This window comes from Papio anubis, chromosome 13, assembly GCF_008728515.1.
Source record: "Papio anubis isolate 15944 chromosome 13, Panubis1.0, whole genome shotgun sequence".
Lineage (NCBI taxonomy): Eukaryota > Metazoa > Chordata > Mammalia > Primates > Cercopithecidae > Papio > Papio anubis.
This window is the reverse complement of record NC_044988.1, coordinates 98,584,460-98,605,873: the sequence shown is the minus strand read 5'-3', so window position 1 is coordinate 98,605,873 and position 21,414 is coordinate 98,584,460. Positions and strand designations below refer to the sequence as shown.

The 21,414-nt window shown below is 56.0% G+C and overlaps 1 protein-coding gene across 10 annotated transcripts; it reads left to right on the top strand.

Moving 5' to 3' along the window:
- The first annotated feature begins 1,247 nt into the window (after nt 1-1,247).
- On the top strand, nt 1,248-20,545 carry SH3GLB2 (SH3 domain containing GRB2 like, endophilin B2). 10 transcript variants are annotated; one of them, XM_009188071.2, is made up of 13 exons: nt 1,248-1,495; nt 7,893-8,034; nt 9,084-9,212; nt 13,684-13,817; nt 14,083-14,175; nt 15,589-15,600; nt 16,306-16,368; nt 17,889-17,912; nt 18,375-18,464; nt 18,713-18,813; nt 19,115-19,129; nt 19,236-19,476; nt 19,793-20,545. In XM_009188071.2, exons 1-13 carry the CDS (start codon nt 1,433-1,435, stop codon nt 19,898-19,900), a joined length of 1,215 nt encoding a protein of 404 aa, XP_009186335.1. In that variant the 5' UTR covers nt 1,248-1,432; the 3' UTR covers nt 19,901-20,545. The 10 variants fall into 10 exon arrangements, with proteins under 10 accessions (XP_009186335.1, XP_009186332.1, XP_021782830.1 ...); XM_009188068.2 differs by having other exon boundaries at nt 17,817-17,912; XM_021927138.2 differs by lacking the exon at nt 17,889-17,912.
- The last annotated feature ends 869 nt before the right edge of the window (nt 20,546-21,414 follow it).

The following is a 21,414-nucleotide window of genomic DNA, read 5'->3' as shown; positions in this document are numbered from 1 at the left end:
CAGGGACGCGCCCCTGTCTGCCTAGTATTTCTTGGGGATTCAAGCGATTCTCCTGCTTCAGCCTCCCAAGTAGCTGGGATTACAGGCATGTGCCACCACGCCTGGCTAATTTTGTATTTTTAGTAGAGATAGAGTTTCTCCATCTTGGTCAGGCTGGCTCAGTCACCGAGGTCAGGGCAGAAGAGAGGAGGAGAGGTCAGAGGGGAGGAGTAAAGGGAGGAAACCCAAGGGAAACAGAGTGAAAGAAATAGGAACAGGAGGAGGGGGTACGAATAAAGAGAACGGAGATGAAGAGGCACAAATAGGGGAGAGGCAGCAGGCACAGCGTAAGGGGAGGAGAAAGCAAGAGAGGCCCATTTTAGAGATCTATTGCACGGATTGGTGACCACAGTCACTTAGTGACTTTGGGAGACTGAGGCAGGCAGATTGCCTGAGATCAGGAGTTCAAGACCACCCTGGGCAACATGTCGAAACCTCATTTCTCCTAAAGTACAAAAAATTAGTGGGGCATGGTGGTGGGCACCTGTAGTCCCAGCTACTCGGGAGGCTGAATGAAGCAGGAGAATCGCTTGAGCCGGGAGGTGGAGGATGCAGTGAGCCGAGATCACACCCCTGCACTCCAGCCTGGGTGACAGAGCAAGACTCTGTCTACAAAAAAAAAAAAAAAAGTATTGCATAATTGCTAAAAGAGTACATTTGAAATGTTCTCACCACAAAAAAAAAGTAGGTGAGGTGATGGACATGTAAATTAACTTGATTTCATTATTCCACAATTTCATCACCTTGTAGACTGTAAATACATATTTAACAATTAAAAATTTTGAAAAGCATTGGTAAGATGTCAAATAATATGTAATTATTGTGTGTACTTGCAATCATCTAAGAGCACATGAGTTCCAGTTTTAATAATAATTTTAGTAAAGGAAAAAAAGGCCGGCCTAAGCGGTGGCGGCAGCAGGCGCAGGGGGGCAGCAGCGAGCACTGCCCAGCGGGACAGCATGCACCCGCCCCGCACCCGGCTCTGGCCGTGCCAAGGCCACACCCCCACCCATCTAGCTCCGCCCCACTGCCCTCTGTCCCCGCCCCTGCCCCACCAGCCCCGCCCCCTCCAACTCCGCTCAACTTCCGCCAACCCGCCTCCGCCCTCTAGCCCCGCCCCACTGCCGTCCCGCTCCGCCCCGGCGCCGTCAGCTCCGCCCCCGCCCCTAGCTCCGCCCCGCGGCCTCCGCACCCCGCCTACTCCGTCGCGCGGCCTCCGCGCCCCGCCCTGCACGCTCGGACTGGCTCGGCGGCTGCTGCGGGCTGGCGGGCGGGCGGGTACGCGGAGGGCCGGTGGCCCGCAGCAGGTGGGCGGGGTGCGGTTAGCGGCGGCGGCTGGGCCTGGGGCTGCCGGCTGCGCTCGGCCCGTGCGCGGCGGCCCTGCGGGCGCACCATGGACTTCAACATGAAGAAGCTGGCGTCGGACGCGGGCATCTTCTTCACCCGGGCAGTGCAGGTGAGGCCTGGCGTCGCGCCGTGCGCCGGGGGCCCGGATGTGCGGCGGGCGGGGAGCACCCTGCGGCAGACGCCTGGGGACGCGGGGAAGCCCTCCCCGGCTGCTGCCCCCGTCCCCGCCGCGGGCACACCTCTGCCCCACTGAGCCCTTGCTGACCAGAAGAGGGAAAGAGCCCGGGCGGCCCGGCCCTACTGCCTGGAGTGAGGCACCGGTGCCCACCCTTTGGGCCGGTTGGGTTATCCTGCTCCCCTGGCGCCTGCCCGGCTGAGGAGGGGAGGAGGCACCGGCTGGGTCCTACCTCCCTGCCCTTGTCCAGCAGTGACCGGCGCCTGGCGGGGCATTTAGCGACCTGGGTCCCAGGCCCAGGGACTCATGCGTCCGCCACAACCCCTTCTCCGGGCCTCAGTCTCCCCACCTGTGCAATGGGCGGCTGATGTCATGAGTCCCTCATGGCCATTTCACACGCTTGGATAGTCAGGCCGGAAGCCAGGAGCTGTTTCCTTTCTGCTTCACGGGAGGTCTGTTTCCTTCGTCCCTAGGCCTGGGGGATGGGGAGAGGGCTGGGATCTGCCTGGGAAGCTGTTCAGACCCACGATACTGAGATTGGAACAAGTCCCATCCGTTTAGGGGCAGAGAGAAACAGCTCAACATCATGGGAAGACCTAGGCTCAGGTGTGGGTGGGAAAGTGCCCTCCTGTGACCTTGGGGGAGGTGCCTTCACCTCACTGGGCCTCAGTTTCTCAGTCTGAAAAATGGGATCAGTATTCCCGCCTCCCCGGGCAGATGCGAGGATTCTGTGGGACTCTGCATATGTGTGCTCACCGGAGGCAAGCTCATTATTGGTGTCACCGTGGTTAATATTGCACCCATTCAGCATGTGCCCTTGGACAAGTCACTTCTCTCTGAGCCCCGCCCTCCCCTTCTGTAAATCAGGTGTAACACCGTGGTTATGGGATTCAGTGGGATTCCGCAGGCCTGGGGCTGGCCCGTTCCAGGGCTCTGGGAGCAGATCCTGTAGTATTGTCTTTGTCATTGTCATCTTTGTTGTTTCTGTTGAGTACAGTTGTCTCCCCACCCCCAACCCTGGCACTCCCCTCCCCTCCCCAGGAGCCCAGACACAGCCAGCAACCCATGTAGTCATGTTTACTAGAAAGTGCTGTGTCCCGTTGAGGATTAGCATCCCAGCGAGAATTCACTGCTTCAAGTGTTCCAAGTCTGGTGGGCAGCCCCAGCCCTAGTGGAGATGCCAGGATCCCAGAGCCCCTCGGATTGGATGGCCGCAGTCCATCTGGGAGGGGGGAACCCACTTTGCTGTTGGTATGGCAACCACACTATCTCCCACATCTGGGAAGAACCTGATCTGCCAGTTCCCTGCTAGGGCTGGGGCCCTGCTGCCTGACCTGGCCAGGGCTCTCAGGGCCTAGGCAGAGCGGGGCCTAGGTGTGGCTCTGCTTGGTGGGGGCTGCCCCACAGGGTCACTGTTACTGGAGTGGGAGCCAGCAGTCAGGCCCCAGCCTCGGGGTGGGAGGGAGGGAGCTGGGAGCTTTATAAATAGAGGCTTTCTCTGCTCTGCACGCCCACCCCACTGCTGCCATTTTCCTGGGAGCAGCCTCGGACTCCGGCACCAAACCCCTTCCCCTTGGCAGGATTGGGGCAGAATGGCAGGCCAGGGGACAGAGAGGCCTGAAATGTGACCTGGCAGGAGAGGCCATAGAGGGCCTCTGCCTGAGACCAAGCTGGCCTGGATGGGAGACAGCCAGGAGGGATGGGAGAGGGATTCTCTATGATCAGTACATGTGATGGGCTCGGGAACCTCCCAGTCCCTGCAGGTACGAGAAACAACTTTAAGAGCCTCCCCGATCCAGCAAGGAACAAGGCCTTGGCCCTGAGATGAGGATCCAGAGGGCAGGATCCCTTTCGTATGGGTCATTCTGGGATGGTTTCCTGCACGGAGGGCCCCTGAACTGTGCCCAGAAAGTAGGGAGGGGCCTGTGACGTTGGTCCAAGTGGCAGGAACAGCCCAGATAAGGGCACCGAGGCAAGAAAACCTAAGGCAGATTTGGCCAGTGGGGGTGGGAGAGGGCAGGAGGAGTGATAGTACTAATACTATTCGTAGTCATTGCAGTAATAGTAATAGTAGTGGTAGAAGTAATGCTTATAAAAGCCAGAGAGGTGGTGGCATCGTTGTCATGGAGCCAGGCAGGCTGCAGTGGACATGGGATGAATGCCCTGTAGCTTGGGAAAGCCTGGTAGAACTTCTCACCTGGGCAGATGTGGCCTGTAAGGGAGGGCGGGGTGGGGAGTGCTGTTCTCAACCTTGGTAAGGAGGGGAAGTGTTGAGGTACACATTTAGGTGATGCCCTTGGTACCATCAGGGTAGCTCCCGAGAGCTGAGGAGGGATGTGAGGGGAGACCTGCCCGCCTGCCTGCCTTCCTCCCTCCCTTCCTCCTTTCTTCTTTCTTGAGATGGAGTCACTCTGTCACGCAGCCTGGCGCAGTCTCAGCTCACTGCAACCTCCATCTCCCCGGTTCAAGCAATTCCCCTGACTCAGCCTCCCAAGTAGCTGGGATTATAGCGATGCACTACCATGTCATGCTAATTTTTGTATTTTTAGTAGAGATGGGGTTTTACCATTTTAGCCAGACTGGTCTTGAACTCCTGACCTCAAGTGATTCACCCGCCTTGGCCTCCCAGTGCTGATTTCATAGGCCAGAGCCACCACATGCCTGACTTCTTTCTTTTTTTTTTTTGAGATGGAGTCTCGCTTCTTCACCCAGCCATGTGCAGGAAGGGATCTCAGCTCACTGCAAGCTCCACCTCCCAGGTTCACGCCATTCTCCTGACAGTCTTCAGGTAGCTGGGACTATAGGCACCGTCAACTATGCCCAGCTAATTTTTGTATGTTTAGTAGAGACGGCTCTTTACCATGTTAGCCAGGGATGGTCTTGAACTCCTGACTCCCTAGGATCCGCCTCCCCTGCCTCCCCGGCCTCCCAAAGTCTTTCTTTTTTTTTTTTGAGATGGAGTCTCATTCTGTCACTTCAGGCTGAAGCAGTGCCGATCTAGGCCTACCAGTAGCCTCCGCCTCCCAGGGTCAAACAATTCTCTGCCTCAGCCTCCTGAGTAGTAGGGGATTACAGGCACGCGCTACCAGGCCCGGCCACTTTTTGCATTTTTAGTAGAGACGTGAGTTTCACCATCTTGGCCAGGCTGGTGCTGAACTCCCTGACCTCGTGATCCACTCCACCTCTGCCTCCTCCCCAAAGTGCTGGGATTACAGGCATGTGAGCCACTGCCCAGCCAAGTCAGCCAAGTCTTTTTGAGATTTATCTCGCTTCTGTCTCTGGCTGGAGTGCAGTGGCCAGATCTCAGCTCACTGCAGCCCGGCCTCCCGGGTTACCATTCTCCTGCCTCAGCCTCCCAAGTAGCTGGGACTACAGGCTTCTACCACCTCAGCCTGCTAGTTTTTTTGTATTTTTTAGTAGAGACGGGTTTCACTGTGTTAGCCAGGATGGTCTCGACCTCCTGAGCTTGTAGGATTCACCCTTGCCCTCGCCTCCCAAAGCTTGGGATTACAGGTGGCTTGAGTTTCACAAGGCCTGCCAAGTTCCTTTTTCGCATAGCAGTTCCCATCCTCTCACCCAGGCTGGAGGCAGGACATGATCTTGCCTCATTGCAACTCCTCCTCGGCCCCTGGGCTCCCACCCTGCCTCTGGAGTAGCTGGGACTACAGGCGTGTGCCACCATGCCCAGCTAATTTTTGTTATTGTTGAGACTGAGTCGAAGCCCCCTGTCACCCAGGCTGGAACGGGTGGTGCATCTCGCTCACTGCAAGCTCCACCTCCCAGGCTTCATACACCATTCTCCTGCTTCAGCCTCCCAAGTAGCTGGGACTACAGGCACTCCGCCACCACCTTGGCTAATTTTGTATATTTTAGTAGAGACGTGGGGCTCTGCCTGCATAGCTTGGCAGGATGGTCTCTCAACTCTTTTTTGACCTCGTGATCCTCCTGCCTCGGGCCTCACAAAGTCTTTTTTGAGACCTGAGTCCGGCCAGGCTCACTCCAGGCTGGAGTGCATGATCTCGCTCACTGCAAGCTCCTCAGCCTCCCAGGTTCACTTATTCTCCTGCCTCAGCCTCCCGAGTAGCTGGGACTACAGGCGCTCACCACCACGCCTCGGCTAGGCTTTTGTATTAGTAGAGAGACGGGGTTTCACCATGTTAGCCAGGGATGCAGTCTCACATCTCCTGACTCGATCCACCCGCCTCGGCCTCCCAAAGTGCTGGGATTACAGGCTTCTGTTTTCACCACCGCCCAAGTCTTTCTTTTACAGGTTTTGTTTCCCAACCCAGGCTGGGAGGGCAGTGATACGATCTTGCCTGGCTGGTGTAACCTCCGCCTCGGCCTCCCCACCCTCAGCCCTTGGAGCAGCTGGGACTTCACAGGTGCAGCCACCACCAGCCAATTTTGAGACTGAGTCGAGCTCTGTCGCCCAGGCTGGAGTGCGGTGGTGCGATCTCGGCTCACAAGCTCCGCCTTCCGGGTTCTTGCCATTCTCTTGCTTCAGCCTCCCGAGTTACTGGGACTACACACGCCCACCACCCTGCCTGGCTAATTTTTTGTATTTTTAATAGAGAAGGGGTTTCGCCTTGCTAGTCAGGATGGTCTCGATCTTCTGACCTCGTGATCCGCCCGCCTCAGCCTCCCAAAGTGCTGGGATTACAGGCATGAGCCATTGTGCTGGGCCTTTTTTTTCTTTTTTTTTCTTTTTTCTTTTTTTTCTGTAGAGATGAGGTCTCACTATGTTGCCTAGGCAGGTCTTGAACTCCTGGGCTCAATCCGTCTGCCCACATCAGCCTTCCAAAGTGCTGGGATTATAGGCATGAGCCACTGCACCTAGCCAAGGCTTTTCATTAATGATGGTGATGATAATACTAGCTAACATGTATCAGCCCCATACTGTGGCCAAATAGCCAATGAGCTAGATCCTGTTATTTGCATTGTCCAGGCGGGGGCTCTCAGGCCCAGAAGGGAGACTTTGCCTCTCCGAGCCTTGGTTTCCTCATTTGGGAAATGGGGTGAATGCCACCCCCTTCAAAGGACTGAGTAAGGTGATAGAGCCACAACGGGCCGAGGAAGGCTGAGCCTCTGCTCTGAAAGGTCTCAGTTTGGGGAGTGTGAGGAGGAAGAGGAGGCAGAGACAGCCAGGGTGGGGGAAGAGCAGCCGGCCCCCTGGCAGCTGGGCCTCCCAGCCCTGCAGGGAGAAACCCAAGCTCTGCTACATAATTGATGACTGCTGAGCTCCTGGAGCTGATTGCACCCAGGGATGATTCATGGCTGACCCGACTCCTGCATGGCCCTGCTGCTTGCTCAGCCTCAGTGGCGGCATCTGTGAAATGGGAAACAGCCCTTCCTGCGGTAGAGGTTGATGGGGTCGTGAGGAAACCCTTAGGACAGGACACTGTTAGATCAGAGGGGCCAGGACTTGGACCAGTTTCTGGTTGTTCCTAGGTAACTCCCGTGGCTTCTGCCAGCTTTGATGGGGACCCATGCGACATCTGGGCCCTGGGTGTGCCCAGCCACTGGCTCTGATAGGCTGGCAGTGTTTCCATCTACCCTACGAGGTGGCCAAAGCCAACCATCTGGTCATCCTCCCTCCCTGCATTCCCCTTCCTTCCCAGACGTCTCTGCACCCATCAGCTCGTAGCACTGGTGCCGTACGTGGGGCAGCAGCACTGTAGCAGACCCAGCGTTTATGTCTAACCCACATCTTTCCTCTTTCATCCTCATGACCTATGAGGGAGGTGCTATTATTCCCTTTTTTCAGCTCAGGAAACCAATGCTCAGAGAGGCAGAGCCCCTTGCCCAAGGTCACACAGCTTGACAGTGGCAGAACTAAGACTTGAATCAGGTCCTTCTGACCCCCGACCCTGGTTTCTTCCCCTCCCTCCTCTGGCACCCTTTCCCTAGCAGCTCCCAGCTGCCCATGGAGCCCCCTGATAACCCCAGACCCTGCTCCGTGCCCCATTTGTCCCGAACACTTTCTACCAAGTCCTCTCCTTCAGAGTCAGGCTCTAAGGACGCTAGGGCTGGCCTCCCCAGGGGTCCTCACCCCACTAAGCTATGGGTCAGATTGTGTATGAATGTGCATTTTGTGGGGATTCATTGGATTTCCAAAAGAAGCTGTGATTCCCATACTCTGGTCTAGCCACCTCGTTTCACAAATGGGAAAACAGTGAGGCCCTGCCAGGTCACACAGTATCACCCTTGGGGCCGGTTCCTTGTCCCTGGGGCCTGCCTAGGTTCCTGCTGGTGGGGGCAGTCCTCCCTTTCCCCTCCACTCCCCCACCTCCTTCTGAGCCCTCCCCACCCCTTGGCCTTCCCTGCTGCATAGTTCACGGAGGAGAAGTTTGGCCAGGCTGAGAAGACTGAGCTTGATGCCCACTTTGAAAACCTTCTGGCCCGGGCAGACAGCACCAAGAACTGGACAGAGAAGATCTTGAGGCAGACAGAGGTGCTGCTGCAGCCCAACCCCAGTGAGTGTGTGCTGGTGGGCCTGGGGAGGGACGCAGTTGTGGGGCAGGGATACAGTCGTGGGAGGCCTGGCCCTGCTGTGGCACAGGTGGGGGCTGCAGCCAGGGTTTCAGCTAGACTCTTAGGCTCAAGGCTGTTGAGGAGGGACAGTTAAAAGAAAATGGGGGACTCTGTGTTGGGCTGCCAGACACTCCAGGGCAGTGGAAATACTGAGTTTTGCACAGAAGAATGAAAATGCCTGGAAGCTAAAACACACGTGGGAGAAGAGGCAGGCAAAACACACACCTGGTTGGTCACTCTCTCTTTTTTTTTTTTTTTTTTTTTGAGATGGAGTTTTGCTCTGTTGCCCAGTCTGGAGTGCAATGGCACGATCTTGGCTCACTGCAACCACTGCTTCCCGGGTTCGAGCGATTCTCCTGCCTCAGCCTCCTGAGTAGCTGAGATTACAGGCACATGCCACTACACCAAGCTAATTTTTGTATTTTTAGTAGAGAACGGGTTTCACCATGTTGGCCAGGCTGGTCTTGAACTCCTGACCTCAAATGATCCACCCGCCTTGGCCTGCCAAAGTGCTGGGATTACAGGCATGAGCCACCATGTCCGGCCCAAACCTGGTCACTGCAGAGGTCAGCAAGGCCCAGAGATGAAGGGACTGCCCGGAGCACACCCAGGCAGGCCCCCGAGGTCAAGCAGAAGTGACCTGCAGGACTTCTGGGGAAAGGAGGGTGGCTCCGGGTCATGCTGTGTGTCTGCCTGTAAATCTGATCTGCGGTTCATTGAGGGGCCAGATAACTTTTGGGTGCCAGGAGCAGAGAATTGTGTAAGCATGTATTATGTTCTGTAATCGTATTAATAAGGGAGAAGTGGATGGGCCCTGGCTTCCTCCTCCATATAGTGCTGGGTCAGTCACAGCAGGCTCAGGGTTGGGCATGAGCAAGGAAGTCAGCAGGCCGCGTGCACCTGTGGGCAGGGCCAGGTCTGGGTCTGCTTGTGTTTCATCTTTGGGCTTGAACTGAGGATCCCTGTGGCTTTGGCTGCTGTCTCCCCACAGGTGCCCGAGTGGAGGAGTTCCTGTATGAGAAGCTGGACAGGAAGGTCCCCTCAAGGGTCACCAACGGGGAGCTGCTGGCTCAGTACATGGCAGACGCGGCCAGTGAGCTGGGGCCGACCACCCCCTATGGTGAGCAGGCCTCACAGCCAGGGACTAGGGGTCATGGTCTCTAGCTCTGATTCTCCCTCCCTCCCTTCCTTTCTTTTTTTACTTTAAAAAAATAATTATACACATAATACCTGAATTCATTCTAAATGTAAAAACTCTATGCAGAAAAAAAAGAGTAAAAAATAGAATCTTCTCTTCATCAGTTTTGGTTTGTGTGTGTGTGTGTGTGTGTGTTTTGAGACACAGTTTCACTCCATCACCTAGGCTAGAGTGCAGTGGTGCGATCTCAGCTCACCGCAACCCCTGCCTCCCAGATTCAAGTGATTCTCCTTCCTCAACCTCCTGAGTAGCTGGGACTACAGGCACCCACCACCACACCCAGCTAATTTTTGTGTTTTTAGTAGAGGCAGGGTTTCACCATGTTGGCCAGGCTGTTCCCGAACTCCTGACTTCAAGTGATCCGCCTGCCTCAGCCTCCCAAAGTGTGAGCCACTGCACCTGGCCTATTTCTGGGTATTTTTTAATGGAATCATATTGTGTGCCATCTGGGAACCTGACTTTTTTTGTTGTTGTTGGAGATGGAGTTTCACTCTGTTGTCCAGGCTGGAGTGCAGTGGCGTAATCTCGGCTCACTGCAACCTCCGCCTCCCCGGTTCAAGAAATTCTTCTGCCTCAGCCTCCCAAGTAGCTGGGATTACAGGTGCCCACCAGCACATTTGGCTTTTTTGTATTTTTAGTAGAGACAGTGTTTTACCATGTTGGCCAGGCTTGTTTCCAACTCCTGACCTCAAGTGATCCGCCCACCTTGGCCTCCCAAAGTGCTGGGATTACAGGCGTGAGCCACCGCACCCGGCCAGAACCTGACTTTTTAACTTGTTATCATATTACAGGTATTTTTTCACTGAAGCATTTATAGAACCACATCCATCTTTTTTTTCCATTTTGAAATTTTATCCAAGTATGAGCTATACATTATAAAATGCGTGTGTGTAATTCAGTGATTTGTAGTAAATTTAGAGTTGTACAAACATCTCCACAATCTAACTTTTTTTTTTTTTTTTAATTGAGGCAGAGTCTCACTCTGTCACCCAGGCTGGAGTGCAGTGGCGCAATCTCGGCTCACTACAACCTCTGCCTTCTGGACTGAAGGCATCCTTCCACCTCAGCCTCCTGATTAGCTGGGATTGCAGGTGTCCACCACCATGTCCTTCTAATTTTTGTATTTTTCTGTAGAGATGGGGATCTCGCTATGTTGCCCAGGCTGATCTCAAACTCCTAAACTGAAGTGACTTCCCACCTTGGCCTCCCAAAGTGCTGGGATTACAGGAGTGCGCCACCGTGCCCGGCCCACAGTCTAATTTAAAGGACATTTCCATCATACCCCAAAAGTCCTTCATGTCTATTGTCAAGCCCCATTTTCATCTCCAGCCAGCCAACCACTAACGTGTTCTTGGTCCCTATAATTTTTTTTTTTTTTTGAGACGGAGTCTCGCTCTGTCGCCCAGGCTGGAGCGCAGTAGCACAATCTCGGCTCACTGCAACGTACACCTCCCATGTTCATGCCATTCTCCTGCCTCAGCCTCCCAAGTAGCTGGGACTACAGGCGCCGGACACCACTCCCGGCTAATTTTTTTTTTTTTTTTTTTGTATTTTTAGTGGAGACGGGGTTTCACCGTTTTAGCCAGGATAGTCGATCTCCTGACCTCGTGATCTGCCTGCCTCGGCCTCCCAAAGTGCTGGGATTACAGGTGTGAGCCATCACGCCCGGCATATTTTTTGTATTTTTAATAGAGACGGGGTCTCACCATGTTGGCCAGGCTGGTCTTAAACTCCTGACCTCAAGTGATCTGCCTGCCTCAGCCTCCCAAAGTGCTGCGATTATAGGCGTGAGCCACCACGCCCAGCCCCATATTTTGTATTGTTTTAATCCTTTTAAATTTATTCAGATTTGTTTCATGACCTAGTATATGGTGTATCTGGGGACTGTCCTAAGTTGACTCGAGAAGATGATAAATTAGGCTGTTGAGGAGGCAGTGCTGTATAGATGTCAGCGAGGCCACATCAGTCAATAGTGTTCAAGGCTTGTATGTCCTTGCTGATTTTGTCTTGTTGTCCTATTCATTATCAAGAGTAGACTATTGAGGCTGGGCATGACGGCTCACGCCTGGAATCCCAGCACTTTGGGAGGTCAAGGTGGTTGGATCACCTGAGGTCAGGAGTTTAAGACCAGCCTGGCTAACATGGTGAAATCCCGTCTCTACTAAAAATACAAAAAATTAGCTGGGCATGCTGGTGCGCGCCTGTAATCCCAGCTACTCGGGAGGCTGAGGCAGGAGAATCGTTTGAACCTGGGAGGCGTAGGTCGCAGTGAGCTGAGAGCACGCCACCGCACTCCAGCCTGAGAGAGAGAGCGAGACTCCATCTCAAAACAAAAAAAGCAGAGTATTGAAGTTTCCAACTATTACTGTTGAATTGTTTATTTCTCTCTTTGTCAGTATTTGCCTTATGTATTTTGGAACTGTCTTAGGTCTGTATGTTTATATTTGTGCATCTTCCTGATGAACTAACTCTTTTATCTTTATAAAGTACTACTCTTTGTCTCTAGTACAATTTTGTCTTAAAGTCTATTTTGCCTGGTAGTAGTATAGCCACGTTAGCTCTCTCGTGGTTACCGCATACCTGTCATACATTTTTCAGCCCATTCATGTCTTTAAATTTAAAGTGTATCTTTGGTTTTTTTTTTTTTTTTCTGTCACCCAGGCTGGAGTGCAGTGGTGCGATCTTGGCTCACTGTGACTTCCACCTCCCGGTTTCAAGCGATTATCCTGCCTCAGCCTCCTGAGTAGCTGGGATTATAGCTGCTCACCACTATGCCTGGCTAATTTTTGTATTTTCAGTAGAGACAGGGTTTCACCAAGTTGGTCAGGCTGATCTTGAACTCCTGACCTCATGATCTGCCCGCCTCAGCCTCCCAAAGTGCTGGAATTACAGGTGTGAGCCACCGCGCCCGGCCGTATCTTTTTTTTTTTTTTTTTTTTTTTAAGACAGTCTTGCTCTTGTTGCCCAGGCTGGAGTGCAGTGGTGTGACGTTGGCTCATTACAACCTCTGCCTCCCAGGTTCAAGTAATTCTCCTGCCTCCGTTTCCCAAGTAGCTGGAATTGCAGATGCACACCACACCCAGCTAATTTTTGTATTTTTAGTAGAGATGAGGTTTCACCATGTTGTCCAGGCTGGTCTCGAACTCCTGACCTCAAGTGACACACCCACTTCAGCCTCCCGAAGTGCTAGGATTACAGGTGTAAGCCACTGCGCCCGGCCTTGCCTTCACTTTTGAAGGATTGTTTTGTTATATATAGAATTCCTGGATGAACAGTTTTTTCTTTACTTTGAATAAATAGTAATTTATCATAAATTCTTCATAAGCAGTAATATATCATCTTACTGCTGTCTGGCCTCTATTGTTTCTAATGAGAAGACAATTTATCTTATTGTAGCTCTCTTGTATGTGATGAATCAAACCATGTTTTTTCTTTTCCTTTTAAGACAGGATCTTGCTCTGTCACCCAGACTGGAGTGCAATGGTACAATCATAGCTTACTACTATAGCCTCAAACTCCTGGGTTCAAATGATCCTCCCGCCTGGGCCTCCCGAAGTACTGGGATTACAGGCATGAGCCAGCTCTCCCAGCCTCTTATTGTTTCTTCAGATATTTTTTCTGCCTTATTTTCTCCTCTTCTGGGACTCGTGTTACTCATATGTTGGTTCACTTGACAGTGCCCCATAGGTTCTGAGGCGCTGCTCATTTTTCTTATTTTTTTTAATTTGTTTTTTATAAAGATGAGGTTGTGCCATGTTGCCCAGGCTGGTCTTGCACAGCTGGGCTCAAGCAGTCTGCCCACCTTGGTTTTCCAAAGTGCTGGGATTACAGATGTGAGCCACAGCATCCAGCCCAGCAGTTTTTCTTGATTAAATGCTTTTTAATTTGTTTTTTGCCTTGGTCAATTTCCAGAGTCCAGAAATGGATGTTTTTGACAATTGTGTCCAGTTTTCTTTCAATTTGTTTTATTTTCAAGGAGACATGGTCTCACTATGTTGCCCAGGGTGGTCTCGAACTGCTGAGCTCAAGTGATCCTCCTGTCTCGGCCTCCCAGAGTGCTAGGATGATAGGTGTGAGCCACCACACCTGGCGTGGTGTCCAGTTTTATTGTTACTTTTTTTGGGCGGGGATTTGTTGAGCTCCTTTCTCTGACATTCTGGAAGTCTAACTCCCATCTTTATAATGGCTGCGATGTGTTTCATATTTTGGCTGTCCCACTGTTTATTTGTCAGTCCCCAGTTGACGGTGTGGTGTAGGTTCCTTCTTTTTCTTCCCAGGCAAAGCGTTCTGCACTGAGCGCCCCGGCCCTTGCTCTTCAGCAAGCTCTTCCTGAGCCCTCTCCTGCTGCCTGTAGATCAGAGCAGCCTGAGCCTGACCTTCTCTGTTTTCTCAGGGAAGACACTGATCAAGGTGGCAGAAGCCGAAAAGCAACTGGGAGCTGCGGAGAGGGATTTTATCCACACGGCCTCCATCAGCTTCCTCACACCCTTGCGCAACTTCCTGGAGGGGGACTGGAAGACCATCTCGGTGAGGGCCCTGGGACTACTACGCTTCATGGTAACCATGGCGTTCTCTCCTCAGAGCCTTTGAGCACAGGCTATCTTCCAGTGCTGGGGCTGAAAACTCCTGGGGCCTCCCCAAAGAGGGCTCCTTTGGACTGAGTGACCTTCTATCTCTGGGCCTTAGTTTCCCTGTCTTGACTCAATAGTCCCCAGCACCAATCTTGCCATGCATGGCTCTGGGTCTCCCAGGGCGGCCCAGGGTCTCACTGTCCCCATGCCCTGCCCTGTAGAAGGAGAGGCGGCTCCTCCAAAACCGGCGTCTGGACTTGGATGCCTGCAAAGCGAGGCTGAAGAAGGCCAAGGCTGCAGAAGCCAAAGCCACGGTAGGTGTTGCCACCGGCCTCCTGGCCCCCAGGCTCTGGCTAGAGCCAAGGGGTGGGGGCATGAAGGGACCTGGTGTTTGGCATGACCTCTCTCCCCTCTCCCTGGCTGGAGATGCCTGGCTGGGGGCTGCTGGGCTGAGCCTCTCTGTCCCTGCCCTCAAGGGAGCCTTGGTGGCCTCCGAGCTCTGGTTCCCGGGGAGACATTTACGGTGTGGGTGGATCAGCAGTGCCCCCAGCTGGGTGCAGGGTACCCCACAGTCACCCCGCCAGGCAGCTGGAGTCCCCTGCATGCCCTGCCCTCCTAGATGCTCGGCTCTGTCCCCGGCTCTGTCCAGGTATGGCACCTTCTTACTAACTCTACTACTTGCTGCTTGAACGTCAGGCCCAGGGTCCCTGTGCTCAGGCGCCCCCACGATGGTGTGGAGAACCTGGGAGCTGGACCGCCCACTTGCTCAGGGCTGTGTCTGAGGGACCCTATCAAGCAGCCTCATGAGATTGGATAGGGCCTGGGCCGTCTGGCGCCCCCTTCACTCCCAGCCCACTGAGGCCTGTTCAGCCTGGCTGGGTCAATGGGACATAGCCTGGGACAATGTGCCCAGGGCGAGGCCAGGATCAGAGGAGCTGGGCCCAAGGGTGAACACCCTCCTGGCGCGAGAGATTGCTCGGGGTGCAGGGCCTAAAGGCTGCCTCACACCTTGCAGAGGGAACTCCCAGGCCCAGGGCCTGCTGGGAGATGGCTACCTGTGGCTGCCAGGTGATTAGCCGAGGGAGGCCAGGCCCAGCCTGGGGTCACAGCTGTCCATACACCTTGTGTTCCCCTCCCATAGTGTGCCCCAGAACCTGCACTGCCCCTGGCGAAAACTGTGTGCAGGGTCTCAGGTCACTCAAGTGTGTGGGGTCTAGATCAGAGGCAGGGGTATAGCTGTTTCAATCTTGGGTTTGGCTAGGGTGACCTGTGCCTATTGGGATGACCTCTTTTAAGCCACCTGAACAGGACAGTCTCCCCCGTCACTCAGGGCCAGACAATGTCTCTGGAGTAACTCAGCCAGAACACACTCCATCAGCCAGGCCAGGGGAGCCTTTCCTTAGTCATTGCAGTGGTATGACCTCTCCTTCGCCTGGTGGGCCTGGACAACCTTGCATCCTGGGGTTGGGCCAGGCCACCCTTTCCAGAGCTAGGACTTGGGCAGCCCGGGGAACAGCATTCCAGAGGACTCAAGCCCCACAGCTCTGTGCCCATGAGCACACACATGTTAGGACTCTTCAGGAGGGCAGGCTGTGGTGCCTCCCTCCGCCTGACCGCCTGGTGTCCCCTCCCACTAGGGCCTGGGGGGCCTGCTCCTGCCTGCGCTGTGGACTCACTAACTCTTTGTTTTTGTTCCTTTCCGTCCTGCTTTGGGTAACTTGGCTCAGTGTGAGGGAGATGTGAGTATACCTGTCCCATGCGCTGTGCTGCTTCCGGTCTGCCCATCTTGCCCGTGGACCCACGGTGCCGTGGCCAGCCCACGTCCTTGGGGCATTTTGCAAGCAGCTGGTCTCCCCGCCAGAGCCTCTACTGTGCAGGGCCTCTGGTTTAGGGGGGATGCCAGGCATTGGGGCCTGTGAGTCAGCTTTTTGCAAATGTTGGACGTCTGTCACTCTGTCTGCCCATGCATCCATCTGTCCACCCTTGTCGGGAAGGGCCTGGCCCTTGATGCAGGAGTGAGAGATGCGGTGTGCAGATTCTGGGATGGAAAAAGCCATCCCAGGTGGGGGTGGGCTGTGTTTGTGGGACCCTGGGGCATCTGAGCCACTGGTCTTGGGAGGAGGGGGCTGTGGCCCCTGGGAGGGGAGAGCCCAGCCTGTGACTTGCTCAGGCAGCCTCGGCTGTCTCCTCACCACATTTGCTCTCCTGGGCTCCAGTGCCTACAGCCACTTGATCTTTGTCTGGACTCTCCAAGTCCCTAGGCCCCTCATCTCCAGGTGGTTGGAGTCGGGAGAAGAGGGTTTGTGTTGTGTTTGTATCCCCCTGTCCTTGGGGTCAGGCCTCCTGGCATCTCCTTGTGCAAGACTCTGGGGTAGCCTCCTGACCTCGACCCTGGCCCTGGCCCAGGGTGACCCCCTCCCCACATGAACTCTGTTCCCCGCCAGACGGTGCCTGACTTTCAGGAGACTAGACCTCGTAATTACATTCTCTCGGCCAGCGCCTCCGCGGTAAGCGCACCCCACCCCCACCCCACCCCTCGTCCTCTCTCCCCAAGTCCCATGCCACTGCCTCTGACTGCACAGGAGCTAGAGGCCAGCGGGTAAGGTGGGGGCACTGCCATGTGATCAGGTCAGTCCTGAGACACTGGGGAGGGGCAGCAGCCCCCACCTCTGTCCACAGCCTGGCCCCTGTGCCCTGTGGTCATGGAGCTGGACTTGCTTCCCCTCTGCAAAACGCTGGAGCTGGCGGCAGGGCCAGCCGTACTGAGTAGCATGGAGAACTCAGGGCGGCAGCTGTCCCATCCTCAGGGCCCCTCCACCTCCTGCTGTCTCTGAATGCCAGGCCCTGGGGAGGCCCTGAGGATAGAGGAGGAGGCGTGGCCGTGCCTTTCTGGAGTTCACAGACCCCTAAAGACAGGAGGCAGTGGACTGCCGTGTAGGCCTGGAGAGCGCCTCGGGGGCAGGAGGGCCTGAGGCTGTGCTAAGGCCCAGAGGTTCTGGAGCAGGGCATGTCTTGTCCTGAGGAGGCTCAGGCAGGGCCCCTGGGGGAGTCAGGGCAGGAGGTGGGGAGGACAGGATCGTGGAGGCTTCGCATGTCATGGTTTTTAAGCTTTCTTGGGATGTCTGGTATTTCCTGTGTAGTTTGGGGACTAGGCCACACCTCTCCCTCATGCTTGTCACCACTGCTGCACCTTGTCTGCCCACTTTCTCTCCTTCCCGCCCCCAGGGGTGAGACCCTCACCTCTGTCGTGAGCATGCTGCCTTGTGTCTTTCGTGCCGTCGTTCTGTGGCTGGGTGACTCCCTCAGGCCACCAACTGTAGTTGGCTCTCACAGCAACTTCCAGTGCTCCTGGACGGGGACTTCCTAAGCAGCATGGGGGCCACATGGGTGGGCCACGCACACTGGCCTGGGTCCGCGTTCCTTATTTCGGGCTGTTGTCTCGGGTCAGATCTCCGGAAGCGGCAGGAGCGCTGGGTCTCCTGGTCGTGGCCGGGCACAGTCTTTCTTCTTCAGGATCCACTTCCCGCCTCCTCCCTGTGCCCAGTGGAAGGAGAAACATCCTAGAGGGTGGAGACTGCCCTGTTTTTCTTTTGCCATTGAGTCCCAGTGGGACTCAGGCACGAGGCTGCCTTTCTCTGCCAGAGGACAGAAAAGTTCAGTGACTGGCCCAGGGTCACACAGTCCTGCCTCCCAGCCCACCAGCCTGAGCCAACAGTCAGGACGGGGTGGGGCACTCGGTCTCTCTTCAGACCCCACTCAGAGTCTGGGGCTGACACTGTAGGAGAAATAGAAGCAGGACTCCCGCTGGCTGCTCCCTTCCTGCATGAGGCATGTTAGAGGGACTGGGACTGCCAGCCCCCAGCTCCCAGGCCTGCCTCGGCCCAGTCTCAGCTCCTGTTTGGGCGGGTGGGGCAGAGGGGCAGGGGGCAGAAGTTGAGTCTGGGAGCTGGGGCAGGGCACAGGCTCTAGGGTCCAGCTGTCCTCCTCTCCCCTCTCCTGCTGGCCACTCCTGCTGCCGTCTCCACAGCTCTGGAATGATGAGGTGGACAAGGTAAGTTGGGGCCTGGGGGGCTGGGCTCGGGGAAGAAGGGGTGGCAGGGTACAGGCACACCTGCTGCTGTGGGGTCTGGTCTGTTTCTCACTCTGCCCTACACCCACTGGGGAGGGGTTACTGCTTTCCCTCCCTGGGCCTCAGTTTCCCCTCTGTGGGGAAATGTTTTCTCCACAGTACCCTGTAGCACACAGTAGGCCCTCAGGATGCACTTGCTGGGTGGATTTCTCCAATGGGTGATGGAGGGAGGGTCTGTCACTACAGCTGCCTGTGGGGGTCCTGAGTGGGGCCCTAGCTTCTCTGGGGTTGGGGCTCCATGTATGAAGTCAGGCATAGACCTAGAAGGCTCTCTGTGTTCCCAGGGGAAAAGGGACAGGCAGCTCCCAGGTAGGTTCCACAGGAAGACTGCGAGGAAGCTGGTGGGTGGTGTGTGGGTGCTCACGGCTGCCCTGCCCTGCCCAGGCCGAGCAGGAGCTCCGCGTGGCCCAGACAGAGTTTGACCGGCAAGCAGAAGTGACTCGTCTCTTGCTGGAGGGAATCAGCAGCACTCATGTGAGTCCCCCGCCCACCTTCACTGAAGCGCAACCCTCAGCGGGCACCCGGTGTGCCTGAACCGCGGGGTCAGCAGGGCTGCCCCAGAATGGCCCTCACAGAGCAAGTCCCACCGGGGAGGGTGTGGGCATAGGGGCAGGGCACCCTGGAATGCCGAAGCAAGGTCTGGTAGAGGACAGGGATGGGGATGGAATTTTTCGTTCTGAGGGCGGGACGTTAGAAGTCAGCCTCTGGCCTCGTCCCCACAGGTGAACCACCTGCGCTGCCTCCATGAGTTCGTCAAGTCTCAGACAACCTACTACGCACAGTGCTACCGCCACATGCTGGACTTGCAGAAGCAGCTGGGCAGGTACGGGGCCAGCACTGCTGAGCCCACTGGGGTCCCCTGGCTCCCAGACCCCATCCGTGGGCAGCATGAGCTCCTCTGGGCAAGTCCTGTGACACTGAGCTGGGTTGGAGGGCTCTGCCGGAACCCACTCTGGGCCCGGGCACCTCACGTGTATGAGGGTAGAGTGGCTGGCCTTACTGACCTGAGTCCCCTGGGTACCCTGAGGGTTTCTAGGGAATGCCTGGGTGGGGAGGATGGCAGGGACCAGGGGGTAGGGCCATCTCACCCTTCCCTTGCTTTGCTTCTCCCTTTGTGCTGCCAGCTCCCAGGGTGCCATGTGAGTAGCTGGGACTGGAGTGGGGCTCCGGGGGCTGGGGAGGGGAGTTTGCTTCTGGGGTCCCTTCTGGGACTCCCACCTGCTAAGATGTATCCCTCCTCTCCAGATTTCCAGGCACCTTCGTGGGCACCACAGAGCCTGCCTCCCCACCCTTGAGCAGCACCTCACCCACCACCGCTGCGGCCACTATGCCTGTTGTGCCCTCTGTGGCCAGCCTGGCCCCTCCGGGAGAGGCCTCGCTCTGCCTGGAAGAGGTGGCCCCTCCTGCCAGTGGCACCCGCAAAGCTCGGGTGCTCTATGACTACGAGGCGGCCGACAGCAGTGAGCTGGCCCTGCTGGCTGATGAGGTGGGCCTGGTGCCACAAGGTGGGGCAGGAATGGGCGGGGTGAGGAGCAGCCTGGGCGCTGGGATCAGGCACGTTGGGCCTGGAGGGGCCCTGATGGGAAAGCGGGGACCAGCAGGTTAGAGAGGGCATCTCCAGCTCTGAGGAGGCAATCCCTGCTATGCCGGGTCTCTATGGAGCAGGTGAGATGAGCGCCAGCCACTGAAAGTGTAGCACATGCCACAGGCCATGGGGAGGTGGCAGCTCTGTCCCCACTTAGTCCTGGGGCCAGTTCCACCCTTGGCCAGGCCATGACCATCCTCTACTGCCATCTCTGCAGCTCATCACTGTCTACAGCCTGCCTGGCATGGACCCTGACTGGCTCATTGGCGAGAGAGGCAACAAGAAGGGCAAAGTCCCTGTCACCTACTTGGAACTGCTCAGCTAGGCAGGTCCCCCCACCCCCCCACATTCTGGCCTGGGCAGGAGAGGATGGGCATAGCCCTGCCACTTACCTTGTTTGTTGGTGACGCTTCTGTTCAGAGTGGGGAGAATTCACCCCATTCTGTCCCTGCTCCTGGTCACCTAGCTGTGAGGGTGCCTGAGGCTGAATGGCCCCGCCCCTCCCCCAGCCCTGCTTCTGACCTGTGGCTCTGGAGCCCCTGCCCCTGCCTGCATCCCTGAGCGCCCCACCCTCCCGGCTTCACTAAGGAGGGAGGGGCTGTCTGAAGCAGCTGCACTCAGCACCTAGGCCAGGGTGGGGCCGCAGATGGGCTCAGGAAGCCCCAGGTGCACTCAGTGAGAGCCCTGCCTTTCAATTGCCAAAAGCTGCATGGGGGAATGCAGCAAGGCACACAGAGCTCTGGCAGCCCCTGGGGACTGGGCGCTGCCCCTGGGAGGGGAGAGCCTGGCCAGGGCTGGTGTTGGGCCCGGAGCAGCATCTTCCGGTGCTATCCTCCCCTCCCACCCCTCACAGCTCAAGCCAAGTCCAGCGGCCGCAGCCTCCACCTCTCCACACTCACTTTTTATCTGGTGTTTTTACTTCTGCCTGCGTTTGCTCTCTAGCCAATAAACCCTCCTTGTGTGCGAGTCACCTGGGCTCCTGTCAGGGCCTGGCCCTGAGGGTGGGAAAGGGAAGGGTAGACTCACCCCCTGCCCCACTCTTCCTGGGTGGGGTGACCCCCAGAGTGAGCAGGGGCCCTGCGGCTGCCCCGGCCACCAGCTCTCTAAGTTGGGAAGTGCAGCCCTCCCTACCTTCCGCGGGGCCTGTGCCTCTCAGAGGGCAGTGCTGTTCCTGGACACGAAGCTGCACAAGGAATGTTTTATTCCTAAGAGAAAGTTTCCTAAATTTGGATTGTGGACTGTAGAATGTGCCTGACAGTTCAAACTCAAGTGGGTAGTGGTCCGCGCTGTCTGCATGTTGGGCATTTTGCCCAGCACGTGCCCCTGTGCCACGGGTTCTCATGCCATCCTCAGTGTCCACATTTCACAGATGAGATCAGCAAGACAGGCACCTCCTCAAGGGACCACAACTGGCAAGTGGCTGAGCAGGGACTGAAGCCCAGGCAGCCTGATTCTAGAAACCCTAAGTGGTGGCTGTGTTTTAGATGGCCCCTAGCAGGACCTGGCATTCTGACTTCAATCCTGAGAAGGCCAACAGCTAGTAGGCCCCACTGTTGGGGCTTCTGAAGAGGAGATGGGGGGTTGACAGGGGAACCGGGCTATAAATAGGAAGGCACAGAGCTTCAAGAAAGGCTCACCCAGGGATGAGCTCAGCCCACTGGGCCAACGAAACCAGGGCCAAGGACACAACCAGGGCAGGCCAAGGACACAACCAGGGCAGGCCAAGGAAGGGAACAGCGCCCACTCAGCCTAACCCTCAGCCTATGGACAGGAATGAGGAGATGCTGGTGAACTGGCCATCTATCAATACCTGCCTTCCCCCGAGGCTGCAGCCCCACT

Excerpts from the sequence above, each read along its gene's own strand:
- SH3GLB2 (XM_009188068.2), top strand. The coding sequence starts at position 1,433 with ATGGACTTCAACATGAAGAAGCTGGCGTCGGACGCGGGCATCTTCTTC. Across the intron at positions 8,035-9,083 it reads GCTGCTGCAGCCCAACCCCA|GTGCCCGAGTGGAGGAGTTC; the intron begins GTGAGTGTGTGC and ends GTCTCCCCACAG. Across the intron at positions 17,913-18,374 it reads GGAATGATGAGGTGGACAAG|GCCGAGCAGGAGCTCCGCGT; the intron begins GTAAGTTGGGGC and ends TGCCCTGCCCAG.